Genomic DNA, 18,303 nt, shown 5'->3' with positions numbered 1-18,303 from the left:
TCTTATTAGTGATGGACATAAGTGTGGAGATTTTCTGTGTGATATATATCTGCCTCAGAGGTCACATGATTTCATTTGGTTTGTATAATACAATATCAAAACACTAAATCTCACAGTAATGACTGATGATGTAAACTTGTGGATGTATTGTGAGACTGTTGTTTCACCTGTCATGTGTGTAACCGTGATCTGGTCGACAGCACTCCATCAGTGTCTTGACGTCCCACGTCTCTGATTTACTGCCACACAGCAACTGGTCAAGCTGCAGTCGGAGAGGAAAGGAAATTAATGACTCTAATAACACTTCTGCTGGGTCATTGTATGTACACACATGCAGTAAGGAGGATAAATGTAGTTGTAGAGAAATATTTATTGAATTAGGAGTTGACTGTAGGTGTTTTTATTTGCATTGACTGAGTGGAATAGTTGCTTACCTCCTCTGGATAGAAATACTGCAGGTGATGCAGGGGGAACACTGACTCAAAGCCTTCCCTAAATGACTCAAACTGTCTTGACACTCCTTCATTTAGTGTCCAATACACCACCAACTACAGGGAGAGAGGAGACAAAATGACAAAAAATAACAGGGTTACATCAAGAGAAAGAGCAGTAAGATTGAATCAAGTATAAATTGCAAGAAAAAGCGTTTCACATACCCTGAGGTACTCCTCCAGGTTGTAGATTGTGACTGGGACGTCTTTTCCGCCCTTTTTCAGCTCAATGTTGGGGAAGCCTGGGAGCGTGAAGTCCAAACCCAGGTCCTCCACTGAGCAGCCGTTCATGTTCAGGCTCTCCAGTGCCTGCTGTAGGGTCTCCCTGGTCTACAACACAAACAGATTGGTTTTAATCTTAACAGCGAGTGAGCTCTAACTGGACATAAAGAAATCCATCAGGGCTCTGTGTCACTGATACAGAGTAACCTGAGCAGGCTCTGTCTCTCTACCTGTGATCGGTCCTGTTCCAGTCTCTTCTTCTGGCGGATAATATCCTCCAAGTGCTGGATGGACTTGGCCACACTGGGGTCAATGTTCACCAGGTCATGTGAGCTTACGGACAACTCGTGTCGTAGCATCCATTTGTAAAATGGCAGCCCCAGAGGCAGGTCCAGCTAGAAAAATAAGAAGTTAAATAAATAATTAAATAAGTATTAATTAATTAATTTAATTAATTCACAAATTCAGTTAAAAATCAAATGTTTGAAATGCTGTAACATGTTTTGGGTGTCAACTCAACGCCAATTGTCTTAAGAAAAAGTAGTGAACTATATAAAATGCATCTCATTTATGATTAAACAAATAATGGACCAATTGTGCTTGATTATGTCTGAAGTGTCTCACTACAGCATGTCTATGTAAGAGTAATGTATATATAATCTTTATCTAATCAGGTAATCTCAGGTCATTTAGCACTGTCAGAAGAGCAGAAAAGCTGTGGTGACTTAAAAATACAAGCACGTCAATGATTAACACCCAAGTGAGGAAAAACTCACCAGTCTGAAGTCCATGATGGCTTTGGCCATTAGCTTTCCTAAGAAACGGAACTTCATTTTGATTTTGGCTATGTGTGCTGGTTTGGTTGTCCTGCCGAAGGGAACAGCAAAGAGTCCTCTGGAGCTGAACATGTACTTGGTTCCCTCTTGGCTTCCTGTTAAAGCAGAAACAAGTACACTTACAATAAGTCAAGTGAAATTACTACATATAGCATCACATTTCCATATAAATAACCAAGTATGTATATTTACATACAATACACTCATATTTGGAGTCAACAACAGACTCATTTGAACTTCACTAACAGGTGATCAGTGTGAGACAAAGCAGACCTTGTTACTGAAGTTTCACATCAAACAAGTGAAAATCAGTCACATCCAAAACTACATGCTTTTCAGTCAAACAGTAGGAAGTGGTACCTTTAGGATTGGCCAGAGTCACCTCCTCGCCCCTCCACAAGCCCAGATCAGCCCGTTGGAGCTCCTGAGACACCAGAGCGTAGAACTCCAGAGTGGGGCCGAGACCTGTGCCGACCTGGAAGAAAAACAAACATTAAGACTCTAGTTCTCCATAGTTCAGACTCTAATGAAGACATCATCATATCAGCACTGCTCATCCTCATCCTTCTGCTAATTTCATCTGACAGAGACAATACAATTACTTTCTCTCGCAAATGGCAAAGACTTCTGGGTGTAGAACACATTAAAGATGAATAAACATGAAGGAAAAGCCTTTTAATGCAACTCTTGGCTTAATTGAGAAAAAAGAGCAGTTACCTCATTTTCATACTGAATCTCCAACATTGCCCTGGAGCTGCCGAGGTCCTGCATCACAGACTCTGCCTGTTTTAGCAGCTCATCGCGGTTTATCGTCCTCTGAAAAAAAAAAATGAGGAGAGGGAGGAATTTAATACAGTAAAGATCAGGTAGAGAAACGGTGGTACAGGTACCGTTGATTTAAAACAAAAAAAACTGGTGAACAAACAAAATTCAATAAATATCTAAAAAGACAACCAACCACTACCAAGTGTGACTGATGACATCCACAGTGATAACGTATCAACATGTTACAGGATACAAAGTCACTAACTGGTGGATTCCTTTAAATGTTACGTCTAACACTACGTGGCAGAAGACTGCACCTTTTTCCTGTCCAGACGTGGTGCGACTCTGCTGTCCTGAGAATCTGACTGGTTGATCTCAGGATTTGTGTCCAGTAAGCGCTGCATGGCTCTGTCGCGATCAAAGGCAGTTACGTAGAACAACATCTGCCGGGTGTCGAACGGGAAGAAGAAAGGGCTGCAGAGACAGAAAGAACAGGATGAGTGTTGTGAGAACCACATACATTTTTGTTATGAAGCTGTACATTCATTAATCAGACTTGTATTTGTATAGCACTTTTCATACATCGTGATGTAACACTAAGTGCTTTACATAGTCAGAACAAACAAACAGACAGAAATAAATAAATAAAAATAGGAACTCAGGAAACGCCAACCCTCAAGAATTTGCAATTAGGAAACACCAGAGGTAGGATAAAAATGCAAATATAAATAATAAAAAACTAATAAAAGATTAATTAAAATATAAAAAATATATAAAAAGAAAGAATAAAATAGATGTTAGGAGTAAAAAGGTAAAAGTAGTCAAGTAACAGAACAGTCCAAGTACTAAAATAGGCTAAAATAGAAAATAAAAAGGCTTTGATAAAAAAGGATTCATAAATAATAAAAAATTCAATTGACGGCCAAATTTAAAAAAGGTAGGTCTTTTAGAAATATCAACACTCTGCTGCCCTCAAGTCTTCAGGAAGGCTGTTCTAGAGACGAGGACCACAGAAATAAAAAGATGCCTCTCCATGGATTTTATTATTTGGGAATAATTAAAAAAGGTCACTACCAGAAGACCTGAGGGTTCTAGAGGGTTCATAAGATAAAAGCAAATCTGATAAATAGGAAGGACTATTGGTTTATATATGAGCTTTATAAACCAATAAAACGATCTTACAATCGATTCTGAAGCAGGTAGCTAGAGCAGAGATTTTTTGTGTAATGTGTGCTCTCTTTCTGGTCTTTATCAGCACACGTGCAGCTCAGTTCTGAATTAAGTGTAACTGAGATACATTATTTTCCTGGAGACCAGAAAACAGAGCATTACAGTATTCTATTCTGCAGGTAATAAAATTGTTCATTAGTGTCTCTGTGATGGCTCGAGAGAGGAGAAGTCAACATCTGGCAAAGTTATTTAAATGATAAAATGCATTTTTGGTGACATTTCTAATGTGGGGTTCAAAACTCTCTCTTAGGCTTCAGTACCAATGACTGATTTGTCCTGGTTGAACTGTACAAAATTCTCAGCCATCCATAATTTAATATCTAAGCTAGAGTTAAAAAGTGCATCTATTGGCCCTGGGTCTCCAGGAGACACAGTGATGTAAAGTTGTGTGATAGCTGTAGAAATTGATGCTGTGCCTCCTCAGGATGTTTCCCTGTAGTAGCGTATACAGATTAAAAAGAGTAGGACCTAAAGTTGAACCTTGAGGGACCACACAGTTCATTTTGTAGCTTTCGGATGAACATACATAAATGTTTACAAAAAATACGCTGTCACTAAAATAAGATTACAGGTGACAGGTCTGATACTAAATCCTTCTTTTGGTCAAATGAAAAACAATATTTACCAGGTCTTTCCCAGCTCGATAAGCCAAGTGGGGATGTTCCCCGTCATAATGACCAGCGGGTCTTGTAGCTGACGGTTGGCTTTGGCTGTCAGCTTACTGTTAATGAACTCACTGGTAGCAATGATTTCCTTACACACAGCATTCTGCAAAATGAAAAACAAAACATGTTACTTCATATATTTCACTCATTTCATGATTCATAATTCAACACAAAACAAGCTGACTTTTTAAAACCGTAGGTGTCTGATGTCACCAATGTTATAAGTGAGATTACAAGGCAACATAAAGCAGGAACAAAACTGCTCCTAAATCTTACTTCATACAAGTAGAACCAGTATCTACTGATGGAGTGCAGGACCCTCAGCAGCAGGTTGACCTCTAAAGAGGGGTCATCAAAGGTTATGGTCTCTGGTGGCTCCGAACTGAGGTATGTATCTAAGGGATTGATGACGCTGGGACACACACCATCTGGAAGTAATGGGAGTCAACAAATGAAGTTTGACTGTAAAGACTTCTTTTCTTCTGTCTGAATGAAGTCTGTGTGTTTTAAAAACTGACCAGATGCACAGTACATGATTTTCTTGGTATCTGGCAACTCAAATAAATACTTCTTGCTTTTACGAACATCTAACCCAGGTATTCTCTCAGTATAAATGACCTTGATGAGCTCAAGCTCTGACAATGTGAAATCTTACATACAGCAAAATATAACAGTTAAATAACAAGCCTTAATATACCTACGTTTAAATCTGCACTGGTCAGTTTTTAACAATAATATTTAGATTATCATGACAGATTCTCACCATGCCACAGCTCATCCTGCTTCTTGGCGTTGCGAGGTGAGGTTTTGGTGGGAGCCGTCTGGGCTCTGCCCCTCTTTCCACCCACAGCATCTTTGCTGCCATCCTCATCCTCTCTCACAGGTTTATACCTGTCAGGAAACAAAATGGGACATTTAAATAAATAAATACACACATTTAAATACGTAAATCTGCACAGCTAGAAACCAGTATGAATACACAAGAAAACATTTTTCATCCATTTCTGTTAAGACTTTAAGGACTCCTATATTTAGGAATAAAACCATTACTCTATTGTTTCAAAGGTGACAGTAAAGGCGAAACGTTTACTTAATTTGAGAATGCCCCCTAAAAAGATCAGGAATATTAAGAAACAAGAAGCCTCCATAAGGGAAAAACCTGTGTATCCATAATGAACCAGTATAGCTTAAGAAAATGCCTTCTTACCAAATTGTGTGCGTTTTGGTCCAGATTCCAGCTCGCCCGAGTGGGTTTGCCTCGTCGTCTGTGGACTCTCTTTCTTCTTCTGCCTGAAGACTGTACTGCCGCACAGCCTGGTATACTGTCATGTTGTATGGCAGCAAGTGGTCACCGATGTAGAACTGTAGTCTGTGACGCACACTGCCAGAATTCAGGAACTGGGCCGCCTGAGTAACCAATAAGTTACAAATGGTTTATTAGTAACAGTCTAGTTAGATTAAAGCCAATACAAATATCCACATGGATGTGTTTGGGTACAGATTAATGATGAACTGTATTTGAACAGCGTCGCATACCAATGACTCGTCTATTTCGTCATCTGACCCATCATCATCACTGTCTTCATCCTCTTCTCTGATTCGGCCGTACCCTGTACAGACAAGCATTCAAGTTAGCAAACCACCAGCGAAGACATTGTGATTTGTGAACTGATTATGAAAACAGATTACAAAAAAACAGGACACTAAATAGAATCCAATTAGCAGTGTTTACAGGGGGAAAGCTGACATGCAATCAGAGTGACCTTTCACCCATGTTATAGACTCTAACGAGCTGTTAATGGCTCCAGCTGTAGTCATGGAGACACATAGTAGTCTACAGCCTCTCCAAACATAACTGAACAATACCAACCTCTGACAACAAGGTATCTCTCAATGGCTTGAACCAGAGCAAGGGGGTCAATCTTCACAGGGCCGCCTTTCCACTGTTTAACATTAGTGCAATCTGGGTGTCTCTGCAGCTGACACTTCAGTTGATGTGTGTTGAAGAACTTTAGTGCTTGAGAGCCCCTGAAGAGACAGATTCATTGTGTTTTCAGCAAACATGTTCCAAACAGTATTAAAAGGTTAAATATATATATTTATTATTATCAAAACATAAACAGTGAATCCACTGACCTGCTCCCATTGCCGTTACCGCTGGGGAAGTCGTGCACTTTGACAGGGAACTGCTCCATTTGGCTCAGGCAGCTGTTCATTTTGTGCACCAGGGCCAGGTAAGGCCCGTTCTCTGTTGGGTCCAGACGACCAACAGGCTCCATTCCTGGAACCTGCAAACCACATGGCAGAAGAGAAGGTTAAAATTAACAGAGTACAAGACAAACAGAAAACATGAGGGAGGACTCCAAATGTTTAATGTGTATGTACAACATCCACCGCATACAGACTATAAAGCCCTTTATAGTCTATATGCGGCACCTCCTTTAGTTATTTTAAGTCATTTTCAGACATCAAGTTTCACATTTCACTTTCAACTAATATGTCTTTACTCACCGGACAGCCAGCGAAGACATGAAGGAACCTCTTGAGCCGGATGTCACGGCTAAGCAAGTCCCTGTCAGTATTTGAGGTCAGGTAGACCAGGAGCTGCTTCACCAGCCCACTGTGCTGGATCTCAAAAGACGAAACGTCAGATTCCGATACAATACTGGAGATCTCCACCAGGCACTCCATACCTCCATCCACCTTAGAAACAGGAACATAACACAAAGAAAACATCTCATTGTTAGTCCGTAATGTCTCGTAAATGTTATTATCTATCTTATATTAAAAGGACATAATAAAGTTTGTAAGCTACCAGTTTGATCGATTTCAACTTTACTGACAATGTGTAAATTTACCTGCAGGTTGAGCTGCTCGGTGGCTGTGCAAAGTCTCTGGAGTACATTCAGTGCAGGGTTGCTGCCATCTACATTTTCAGAGTTGAAGTAGCGCTCCACAAACTTACTGGCCTGTTCTTTGATCCAGGCCTTTATTTTATCTCTACAAAAGGGAAAGAAAAGTATTTCACTGACTGCAAACAGAAGTCTCAATGCTCAACTACAAAAATGTGTGATTTGGATCATTCCAAACTCTTTCAAATACAAGTCAGACATTTACAAAAAAAATATCAACATATTAGCGTTAATTGCTCTCATCATCGTACCTGTTATTTGAAATCGAGTCCTTGGGAGGTGCCCTTGCCAGGCCACTCACCCCCGCTGTGCGTGAGGGCTCTGAGTTGGCATTGTTAGTCTGGGCACCGAGCTTGCCCCAGGTCTTGGGATTAAGACTGGCCAAGAAGGACGATTTGGGTGACTGAGTACTGGTGGGGCTTTTAGCTGTTGAGAACCCATAAGATAAATTAGTGAGGAAATATAAAGCAGATAAACAACAAAACTAAGAGCACACATTTCTATTCATGACCATTCAAATATGCTTTAAGGAATCGATAACAAACTTGCCAGTCCTGAACAGCAGCAGAACCTGCTGTCAATATTGTTTGAAAATGATGGATCATTAAACACAGCAAATATACACAAGCATCTATTAGATAAGCTCTGATACGTTTTCTTCATGCAAAACGTTTTACAGATGGCTTTCTTAGCATCGATGCAGGTGTTAGCTGACTCTATGCATCTACACTCAGTAGCACATGATATAAAACATTAAAGAGTAATTTAGTGAAGTAAGGAACAAACTGGACGATCTGGATGGCAGCAATATTTTTCTTTGGACAAAACAGAGTCCGTTTTTTCCTCATGTTTTAATTCACATGACTGATGGTGATGAGACCTTCAACCATCACATTTAGAGCGAGGGTAAAGATATAACTTACCCTGATTGTCTACTTTATCGTCATCCCTTGGGGGAGAGTATTTTGGCCTTCTTGGCCCTCTTTTTGGGAGCCGTTTCCTCTTTAGGACATCACTTAACCGCCTGAGGAGAGAGAAATGTATTCATAAAATGATCTTGGATAAAGTACAAAAATATGTGAGACTGCTAAATGTGGAGGTTTTGAAAAAGGATACATGTATCAACAAACAAAAACGGTGAATTCTTAGGTAAACAGTTTTTTGCATGTTTACATTTTTTCATGAATAGTTTCCAACAGAATTTCTAGAGCTTGCTGTAAGGCGAGGTAATTGGCTCCAACTGTTTTAAGGTTGGAGGACGTGAGTGCAATATGTGTTTATGTGTTTAGTTTCCAGCGTGAGTGAATCCAGGGCCCTGTGCTACAAGTTATTTCAAAAAGCCTTACAATAACAGCTAAACCAAAGCCACACATGGCCACATACTCACCCTTGAGGGCTGAGATCCAGTGAGTCATCCATGCTGTGCTGGAAGCTGGGCGAGCCCAGGTCAGGAGTTGCATTATTAGCAGATGTGGTGGATGCAGTGCTGATGGTGGTAGTGCACAGACTGGCAGTACCACTGGGGCAAGCCTTGGGGGGACTGGTGACCAGAAAGCTCTCAGACTCTGCCAGGTTCTTAACCTGGTGCATTACACCTGGAGAAGAGAGGAGAAAAAGATACTTTAGAACGTGTTGGAAGACTTCTTAAGAAAGCAAAACAGACACCAAATTGTGTCCAGTTGAGGCCAATTCATAATTTCCATGTTCGTGTGGCTGCAAGGGTCTGTGTGTAAATGTCAGAGACATTGCGTGCAGGCAAAAATTTGTGCCCATGCGGACTGCACAGACAGCAAGTACATCAACTACGCATGTGTTAGAAAAGCAAAACTTAAGGTCACCTATTCTGAGTAACATGAGTGAAGAGAACAGCAATATGTGTCTATTGTATGTACAGTTGTGTTTAAAATAATAGCATTGTGTGTAAAAAAAAGTGAGTAAAGCTCAAAATTCTTATAATAGCATTTATTTCCATACCCGCAAAATGCATTGGGAACACTGCACATCCTATTCCAAATCAAAACATGAACAAAATATGATCAAATTTGTAATTCCCTTACAGAAAGTGAAGAAAAAGGAAATAATATGATGTTCAAAAAAATAGCAGTGTCTGCATTTCTTCTTTACAAACTCAAACATTTACTGTATAAACCGAAAAATGCTTGAATATTTAGTTTTCCTGTGAATCACTGAATTAATATTTAGTTGTATAACCACTGTTTTTGAGAATTGCTTCACATCTGTGTTGCATGGAGTCGACCAACTTTTGGCACCTGTGAACAGGTATTCCAGCCCAAGACTACATTCCACAATTCCTCTGCATTTCTTGGTTTTGCCTCAGAAACAGCATTTTTGATGCATCCCCACAAGTTTTCTATTGGATTAAGGTCTGGGGATTGTGCTGGCCACTCCATAACGTTAATGTTGTTGGTCTTGAAGAAAGATGCTGCTCGCTTTCTAGTGTGTTTGGGGTCATTTCCAAAGGCATTTCCTCTTTGGCATAAGGCAACATGACCTCTTCAAGTATATAGTAAGTAAGGAAGTATATAAACTGATCCATGATGCCTGTTATGCAATAAATAGGCCCGGCACTATAGTATGAGAAACATCATCCACTAACTGTCTTCACAGTGGACTGTGGCTTTAATTCAGTGTTTGGGGGTCGTCTGACAAACTGTTTGCAGCCCCTGGACCCAAAAAGAACAATCTTGCTTTCATCAGTCCACAAAATGTTGTGCCATTTCTCTTTAAGCCAGTCAATATTTTCTTTGGCAAATTGTAACCTCTTCAGCCCATGTCGTTTTTTCAACAATGGGACTTTGCGGGGGCTTCTTGCCGGAAGCATGGCTTCACACAGGCATCTTCTAATTGTTACAGTACTAACAGGTAACTTTAGACCTTCTTTGATCTCCCTGGAGCTGATCATTGGCTGAGTCTTTGCCATTTTTAAAGCATTTGAGATCATTATAGCTAAGCAGCCTATCATTTTCTGCACTTCTTTATATGTTTTCCCCTCTCCAATCAACTTTTTAATCAAAGCACGCTGTTCTTCTGAATAATGTTTGACCCATTTTACTCTGATTGTCAGAGAGAAATGTGCTAGAACCAGCATGTACAACATTTGCTGCCTTTGTCCTTAAGGGCCACCTGTTTGACACCTGTTTTTTCACAGCTGAATGACCTTCCTGGTTGAACTCCACACTGCTATTATTTTGAATAGCATATCATTTCCTTTTTCTTCACTTTCTGTACAGTAATGACATATCTGATAATTTTTTGTTCATGTTTTGATTTAAAATAGGATGTGCAGTGTTCCCAATGCATTTGCATGTATGGAAATAAATGCTATTATAAGAATTTTGAGCTTTTCACACTTTTTTACACACGCTGCTATTATTTTGAACACAACTGTATATATTGTGTTCTTATTCTTGTTAAACTGCTGCTTTTGTTTTTTCAAGGTTTTATTGTTGTTCAGTAACATACAGGAACTCCTCAGCTGCATTCAGACTGAAAACAGCCCTGTGTAAAACAATACAAAGGGGCTGGTGTGGCCGTGTTGGTTGAAGTGAGACATTGTGAGACGATGAAATACAAGTCCAGTTGGAGTAACATGTTATTGCATTTAAAGGCTGATCAGAAAAACAGTGCACAGACTTTTACGACTCTGGAAAGGTATCATGCTGTAACCTTGTTTTCTTGTGTTCATGTGTGGGTTAGGTAAGAGACAACTGGACCTGGCTGAGGATTGTGGCTTTGTATGTCAAATGCTGAGTCTCCTTAAAAAAGGGACACAGCACTGGATATGAAATACAAAAGAATACCACCAGCCAAACATACTGTAGCCAAATTAAAACCATTTACAGACTGTAAGAAAACACAGGCCTAATGGATTTGTAAGCCATCTAAAAAGGGGAGGAAATTAATGATTATGTGTACTGTGGAAAACTAAATTTAATTTTGAACACACGTTACCTTCTCTTCTGAAATACACGCTGAAGACATCAGGTAGCTTCTGCATGAGGATCTCAGCCATCTGCAAAGAACCCACTACAATCTTCAGGTCCTGGCTGGATAGCATGGAGGCAATGTGACTGTAGAAATGAACACACAGAGAGATACAAGTCAGTTTACTATCAACTCAGAGTACACTATGGTTGCTTGTCGCCAGTCATTGTCTGGTGTTTGATTATATTATTAAATGCCAAGTGTTTTCAAATATTACACGTTTAGCCATTTTTTAAGATAACCTGCCCTAGCACCCGTGACATCAGTCTGTGTGATGGTGTTACCTGGACACAGCATGGTTCCTCAGCACATCCTTCAGCAGCTCTGCATCAGCAAAGTAGATGATCCTGAGGATGGCTCTAAGGCACTTGTGTCTAACAGCAGGGCCAGCAGATGAACTGTACACCTCATACAAGACCCCAAACAGAGTTTTGATAAAGCACTTTGCCAGCTCAGGGTCCTCCTTCATCAGCTGGGCTCGTGCATCTTCGCGGCGCACCTCTTGGTGACTCCCTGAAAATAGAAGCAAACAGTATTATTCTCCTGAATCACACTGTACATTGAAGCTATCACAAAATGGAGAAAAAGGCTGGTATAAGCTTATGTAAGTGTGTGAGAATCGGGCAAAGTATCAAAACGTGCACTCAGTTCACATGCATGGCAGATTTGTCCAATTAAAAAATGACAACAACACAGTTAAGTATTCCCTTTTATAGGTTTTTTGACACAAAACTGGGTCAGTGTTGAAATCATGACTTGTGAATCTAAGCTGATTATAGCTGCCATCCTCCACAGAGCAGCAAGCTAAAAACACCAACAGGCAGTGAGTGTGTGATGGCTTTTTTTGGATTATTCCTTTATATGTTTGATAAATAGATCAACCCACCAAGTGTTTCTGGCTCATTTATATTAAGATAAAATAGAAATACTCATCTCAACACAAATGTCTGTATTACCTGTGTTAGGATTGGCGAGAGGATTAGGCTTCCTCTGGATCCCACGTGCTGTTCCTGTGTCTTCATTGATCTGCTGCATAGAGTTGAAGTCAATCGTATACACACGGCCAAGAGTTGACAAGCTGATCTCGTCTTCACCATTCTGGTGGGCCGTCTGTTTGCAAGACACCCAAAATCAGTAACCCATATGGATTATATGTGTGTACATTTATTAACAAATGCTAACACACCATAAATGGGTTGACTGCTGTCATCTAATGCAACATTTTAACAAATGGCACAAAAATGAGTCTATCCCTCCATTAATAATGATTTCATTGTAGATTTAGAGGTTGTTTTAAAAATATAATACATGGGTGACACATGATGCATTCATACCTCAATGATGCGGCTGTCAATGCGGTTATAAGGATGCCACAGTCCCCGATCATCCCTCCACTGCCAGATTGCTCCTTCTGTTGTCTGGGCGCTTCCCTTCTTCAGCATTACATCCACTGCGAAGATGCCCTCTCTAGGCAAGCAGGGCATCAGCTCACTGCAAGAACAAAAGTGGTTTCAGGTTCTCATTTTAGCTGTGATATGGGTTTGATTTTTATCTCAACAAGTTTATGTAAATGCTTCAGACATGAAACACTGTCACATGACTTTGTGCTCCAACAGAAAAGTAACACATATTTGTTCGTTCAAATTTGAGAAAAAACTAAAACACAAGCTCTATATGAAAATGACAGACTGTCTAATTTAATTTTAGGAAGATGCAGGTGTAACACTTGTGGCAAGACCCACATCTGTGTATATGATAGATTACTTTTTGTAAATCATGGATCAGAAGAGATTTAGAGAATATTATGCTTGCAGGCGTTTAGTCATAAGTCAGATATTATGCATATTAGCCAGCCATGCAGATAGTAGTGGGTTTATCTGCTGACATTTTGAGATAGCTATTTGACATTTCTGCCGCCACACAAATAAGACACAACTGAATAATTAGATTTGTGTTGCTCAAAGCACTGAAAAATGACAATTGGAAAACAGGCAGTTTTCTGTCAACAGTTTTGATTGGGGTTATTTGATTAGGAGAAAGTAGCTCCAAGGAGAACATTTAGCAGAAAAGTCTGTCAACAATACCCAGTGACCGAATATGATGGAGAGGCAACAATAAAATATGCACAGTGGCTTCTCTTACAAGCTTGAGACAAAATGACTTCAAGCACAGTAAATAAAGTCATACAATTTTGTCCATATCACCCAGCATGATCATAGGATATCTGAATCGAGGGAGAATTACTGAAGAGAGAGCAAATGGATGTTACCATATGAGGGAGGTCAGTTCATAGAGCTCCTGGGGGCTCCTGGGTACCAGTTCGATCTGCTCCTGGCAGCTTCCATTTGATGCACCGCACAAGAGGAAACGCAGAGTTTCTGCTATGTCTGTTTAACAAGATGTGACACAAGACATTTCTGCTGTTAGCTGCATCTTCAACACTTTATATTCCAACACTACTGCTACAAGTGCACTCAGACTGGATGCAAAGCAAATACTAGATATTTTTGCAGGCAATCAAATGTGAGTTTTTGTGAAAAGATAAAAATGGCCTAGTTAGCACAAACTAAGGCAAAGATTTGTCAATTTGAGGTGACAAGTGAAAATCTTGTGATGAGCAAAAGATTGAGGCTAATTTCACAAGCTAAACTTTGGACTGTTACATCAGTTGGCTGTTTGTGGCAAATAAACAGAGAATATAAAAAAAAATCAAATTGACAAAGTGGGGGGATAATTGGCTTCACCTGCTATTTGAACACAACTTAATATTTAGAAGTTATATTTTCAAAAGACAATGATCCAAATCCACAGGTGTTAAACTTATCATTAGTCTTTAACCCTTTCATGCATGAATTATGATAACCTCAGTAAGGATTTTTCTCCTGATTTTTTTCATTTCTCTTTAGGCATGAAAAAACAGATTTGAACTTCATTTTTTTCTTTCAGCAAATGATGTACTATTACATTATGATAACATAAATCAACTGATCCTACAACCAAAAACATTACTGCAGGTTTAGTGGTAGTGTATGGGATGACACACAAATGTCCATTGTGGTGGCTGAAGTCTAACTACGTCATCAAAATCCTTTCATACATAAGAAAACAGCTTTTGAATAGCTGACCACTGCAGTGACCACTATGCATGAAAGGGTTAACTGAACACAAAAGTGAAATAATAGTGGGTCTTTACATTTTCCCTCAGACATTTTGTCCTGTGAATGAGAAAGGGGGCAAGTGTGTGTGTGTGTGTGTGTGTGTGTGTGTGTGTAAGGGTCACTCACTCTGTTTCATAAGCTGGACTGCCAAGCAGGGGCAGTTGGAGCACATAAGGGAAAACATGCGCACAACCATGATGAACATCCCCGAGCTGAGGACAGGAGGCGTAACTACCAGCAGTTGCTGAATGTTGGTCAGCAGGTCCCGTGATGCAACCTCCTGCAGCAGGTTCTGTTGATTTAAACACAGACATGTGTTAGCTGCGTGGCAAACAGAGGAGACACTACAAATATACCAAACAAAGACAACAGAAAACAGGAAGTTGAGTCTAAAAAACACAAAACAAAAAGAAGCAAGGTACCAACCTCCTCATGTTGAAAGTTGTCCACCAGTCTGGCGAAACAGAGACAAGTGCTTTCAACCGACTTTTTATCCTGAAAGGGGGTTAAATGAATACAGTTATTAGGAGTCTTTTCAACAAGTTTTAAAATGTTTTTAAAAAAACTTAAGAGCATTTATTTCTGTATGAAAAAGCTGAAAAAAGATAATTTGGTACTTAGAGCAAACGCCACCAATCCCATTAGACCTAACTAAAGAGCAGTTTGTTTATATTGATGCTGATAATGAAAAACAACAACATGTTTCTCAGTTAGGTCCTTCATCTAATGTGTTCAAGCGTGGAGGGGGAAAACAGAGCCTTTTCAAAACACTACAAAAAAGATTGTTCCATTATTACTTATATATAGTCAGACAACACAAGTGTTTTTAATTATTTCTTAAAACTAAATTAGGTTGTAAATCTGATTAAAGTGATTTGCCTGGTTATCAAGCAGCATTTATTACACACTACTACTCATTTTATAGTCAGGTCTATCAGACACTAAAATAGGGCATATCAATGAGAAGATCTGTATTGTGTTGTGACTCACATTGTGACAAAAACATGCTTCAATTCATGCATCATTTTTAGAATACAATCAGAAAACATTAAATATCAACAATGGTTTGAGTGTTTTTTTTCAAATGTGTCAAACACTTGGCTCTAACTAATAAGAAGCCTGGCATGTCATTCTCACCAAAGTTGACCACTCCATTTAAGATGTTGGTTATTAGAAAAATGGAAATCAGCATTAACATGTCCTTTTAACATGAACACTGGGCATTTGGGCTAATATGACTAATGTAGATGTTATTTCCCAACACAGGCCTTTCTCATTATTGATAATTTGATGAATAATAACTAAACCGTGAGACTTTATTTTAGGAACTTTTCTCTTTTTGTTCCCATGTGTTATATATACATTTTTTTGAAAACAGCATAAAGAGGGAGCACCATCAAGTACTACCAATATCCAGCTGTGTTGGTGTTGTATTTTGTTTTTCATAGCGTATCTGACATGGGGAAACAAGTACCTGATGTGTGAGTCTCTGTGTCAGCAGTGGCAGAGAATCAGCAACAAAGTGGAACTCATCTGGAGTAATGCTCTGGCAGCAGTTGGCTGCAATGGCCAACGCATTCCTCTGAGCATTGATGCTAAAGAACTCTAAGTAGAGGAGGCAGTCAGCAAGTCCACCCTGCGAGGGACAAAATGATAACATCATTGTGGTGTATAGTTATAAATAAACAGAGGATGATTCAAAATGTTACAACAAAAAGAGAAAGTGTTACACTTACAGCCTGCAAAATGGCTTTGCTGTGTCGCCTTGACAACATCTCCAAAGCAGTCAGGGCCTGTTCTGCTACGTCAATAAACTGGATCACCTGAAGCTGCAGACAAGAAGGTAACACTGAGTATTAGCATATCAAAAGGCCACCAATAATCTTAACAAGCAACTAGGGACAGAGAAGCCCCTTTTAGACAGCCTGTTCAAGATGGGAATGTTAGTAGTGGTTTACCTTCTCCAGGAAGACAGGAATAGCATCGACCACCACAGCAGAGGATCGAGGGAGTGCCTCCATCATATATGTGAGTGCACGAGAGGCGTGATTCATCTGTGTAGACAAAAGCGATACAATGGCATTACAAAAAAACCAATGGATGTAAAAGAGAAAAAACACATTTACGGCAATAAAATTAAATCATACTCACAATGTCAAAGTTATGCTCCATTTGTAACAGTGTAATCTGTGAAAGACAGTGGAGAAATGAGATCAAAGCAGTGGTTATTTTCATACTGAACAAAGCAATGTGGAATGTTCTTTCCTCCAGCACATTAAAGTGTATGTGAGGCATATATTCAAATAACTCAATACAGTCTTGTATTACGTCTGTGCAGCAGAGAGGTTAATGTTCAAACAGAACACTCACCAAAGCAGGCACCACACTCTTGACAGGGAATCCACCAAGTGTTTCTTCATTGCCCATCACCAGCAGCTGGCACATCTCAATGGCAGCTTGGAGCTGCTGAGATTCATCACCTGTGGCCTGCAGGCCCTGCAGTAACTGCTGAGCCTTGGAGCCTGGGGTGAGGGGGCACAATTTTGACATTTAGCGCTGACAAGGCAACATATAGAGATGTAAGGGTAAGAAGGTTGTACTCACTGGCTCCACTGCCAATGGTCCTGTGAAACAGCTGCGACATGCGAGGCCCAAGTGGCCCAAAAAGATGTGGGGGTAGACCCCTGGCCTCCAACAGAGCTTGAAGCCTTCCCATTTCAGAGTCATCGGACTCACTCTCACCAGAAGTGGTCATGCCTACTGCTCCGGCAACTGAGCTTGAAGCTGGACAAAATCAACAGCAACAAGTTAAACAATCGTAAGAAAGTTAAATATGACACTAATGTTTTAGCCAGTCAAACATCTAAAAAACATCATCCAAAATAAAGACAGGTCATTTATGTACCTGAAGCCCCTTGTGATGCCTCATCAGTGCGAGCGGCTGACGAGTTGGCCCCATCCTGGTTGTTGTCGGAGTCGGCCATTTTCTCCTGTCGGCGAGCGTCGGCTGCCCCGCGCTTGCCCAGGCCTGAGCCCCGCCGACTGTAACAATAGCAGTGAAGACAATGTGAGCCACAGCAGAATAATTACAAGCTCAGTGCATTCAGTGTAACCACTCTAAGTCAAAAGTATACACAGCAGCAATTCCCCAGGGTATTTTTTAAACATACTGGAAATCAATGATTATGGTCCCATAGGTCCTTCATACTATTTTAACATGTTCAGTAACCAGATGCTTTAAACACTTTTGATTTTGGCAGTTTCAAAACTTTCAACTTTTAACATTAGTGTGAGTGAGTGTTCCTGTACATCATCATTTGGTATTTTACTTGTTGTGATGGATACTTTTCAATCCAAAAAGTAGGGCAGGGCAAAACGATTATCTTTTTAACGATTAATCTAGCAATTATTTTTTCGATTAATCTGACGATTCATTTTTTAATAACCTAAACAATTATTTTCCCATTATTTCATTACCATAGCAATTTACACATTATGAATATTAAAAAACATTGATTTCTTATAACATTTCAATATTTATTTAACATTTCTTTAATACATCCCTTCAGAGTATTACTCCCAAAATCTCTCTAGACAGATGAGACAAACTGATTTTGAACTGCCTGTGGAAGCATTTCCTTCATTTTATATGCTTAGATACAGTCATTGTGGGCTCTGAGCACTTCCAAAATGTGGACGACCTACACTTAACCATGTACCTGAACGCCTCCTGTGTAGACACTTGCTGTTGACCTTCTAAAACATGCTGCTAACGCTATGCTTTCTGTCTAGACACAGGGTCAGAGTATCTATTTTTGATTAAATTTTAGGTTCTTCACAGGATTTTTGAGTATGAAGGCAGAACTAGAATCTAGTTTTGTGAAATGGTTTCATCAAGTGAAACAGTCAACCTCAAATGAGTTATCTTCCAGCGATGACTGCTGGGTTTAAATTGCTTGTGTCTGATCAGTAACCACCACTAACCAGCCCGGTGAGGTTTTTGGATGAGCAGTATAACA

At 39.8% G+C, this 18,303-nt stretch overlaps 1 protein-coding gene across 6 annotated transcripts in view; it reads right to left on the bottom strand.

Annotated features, from left to right (window-relative positions):
• Positions 1 to 18,303, bottom strand: part of trip12 (thyroid hormone receptor interactor 12) — a 28,577-nt gene that overhangs the window by 1,856 nt on the left and 8,418 nt on the right. For 4 of the 6 annotated variants that reach the window (XM_053321385.1, XM_053321389.1, XM_053321386.1 and 1 more), the window contains 34 exons: positions 17,190 to 17,326; positions 16,889 to 17,068; positions 16,655 to 16,806; positions 16,436 to 16,471; positions 16,243 to 16,338; positions 16,021 to 16,113; positions 15,759 to 15,920; positions 14,711 to 14,779; positions 14,411 to 14,576; positions 13,396 to 13,513; positions 12,461 to 12,617; positions 12,083 to 12,236; positions 11,411 to 11,639; positions 11,094 to 11,212; positions 8,509 to 8,716; positions 8,045 to 8,145; positions 7,373 to 7,547; positions 7,068 to 7,209; positions 6,721 to 6,912; positions 6,346 to 6,497; positions 6,080 to 6,237; positions 5,746 to 5,819; positions 5,417 to 5,616; positions 4,973 to 5,100; positions 4,486 to 4,637; positions 4,170 to 4,312; positions 2,632 to 2,788; positions 2,267 to 2,365; positions 1,910 to 2,024; positions 1,490 to 1,644; positions 944 to 1,108; positions 657 to 821; positions 435 to 548; positions 168 to 262 (listed from right to left, as the gene is read on the bottom strand). In XM_053321385.1, the coding sequence (XP_053177360.1) occupies positions 168 to 262; positions 435 to 548; positions 657 to 821; positions 944 to 1,108; positions 1,490 to 1,644; positions 1,910 to 2,024; positions 2,267 to 2,365; positions 2,632 to 2,788; positions 4,170 to 4,312; positions 4,486 to 4,637; positions 4,973 to 5,100; positions 5,417 to 5,616; positions 5,746 to 5,819; positions 6,080 to 6,237; positions 6,346 to 6,497; positions 6,721 to 6,912; positions 7,068 to 7,209; positions 7,373 to 7,547; positions 8,045 to 8,145; positions 8,509 to 8,716; positions 11,094 to 11,212; positions 11,411 to 11,639; positions 12,083 to 12,236; positions 12,461 to 12,617; positions 13,396 to 13,513; positions 14,411 to 14,576; positions 14,711 to 14,779; positions 15,759 to 15,920; positions 16,021 to 16,113; positions 16,243 to 16,338; positions 16,436 to 16,471; positions 16,655 to 16,806; positions 16,889 to 17,068; positions 17,190 to 17,326 (4,758 nt within the window). The remainder of the gene's footprint in view (positions 1 to 167; positions 263 to 434; positions 549 to 656; positions 822 to 943; positions 1,109 to 1,489; positions 1,645 to 1,909; positions 2,025 to 2,266; positions 2,366 to 2,631; positions 2,789 to 4,169; positions 4,313 to 4,485; positions 4,638 to 4,972; positions 5,101 to 5,416; positions 5,617 to 5,745; positions 5,820 to 6,079; positions 6,238 to 6,345; positions 6,498 to 6,720; positions 6,913 to 7,067; positions 7,210 to 7,372; positions 7,548 to 8,044; positions 8,146 to 8,508; positions 8,717 to 11,093; positions 11,213 to 11,410; positions 11,640 to 12,082; positions 12,237 to 12,460; positions 12,618 to 13,395; positions 13,514 to 14,410; positions 14,577 to 14,710; positions 14,780 to 15,758; positions 15,921 to 16,020; positions 16,114 to 16,242; positions 16,339 to 16,435; positions 16,472 to 16,654; positions 16,807 to 16,888; positions 17,069 to 17,189; positions 17,327 to 18,303) is intronic. The other 2 variants (XM_053321388.1, XM_053321390.1) reach the window with 1 other exon arrangement.

This window comes from Scomber japonicus, chromosome 6 (assembly GCF_027409825.1).
Source record: "Scomber japonicus isolate fScoJap1 chromosome 6, fScoJap1.pri, whole genome shotgun sequence".
NCBI lineage: Eukaryota > Metazoa > Chordata > Actinopteri > Scombriformes > Scombridae > Scomber > Scomber japonicus.
The sequence above is the reverse complement of the archived record's forward strand: the minus strand, read 5'-3'. Positions and strand labels throughout refer to the sequence as shown.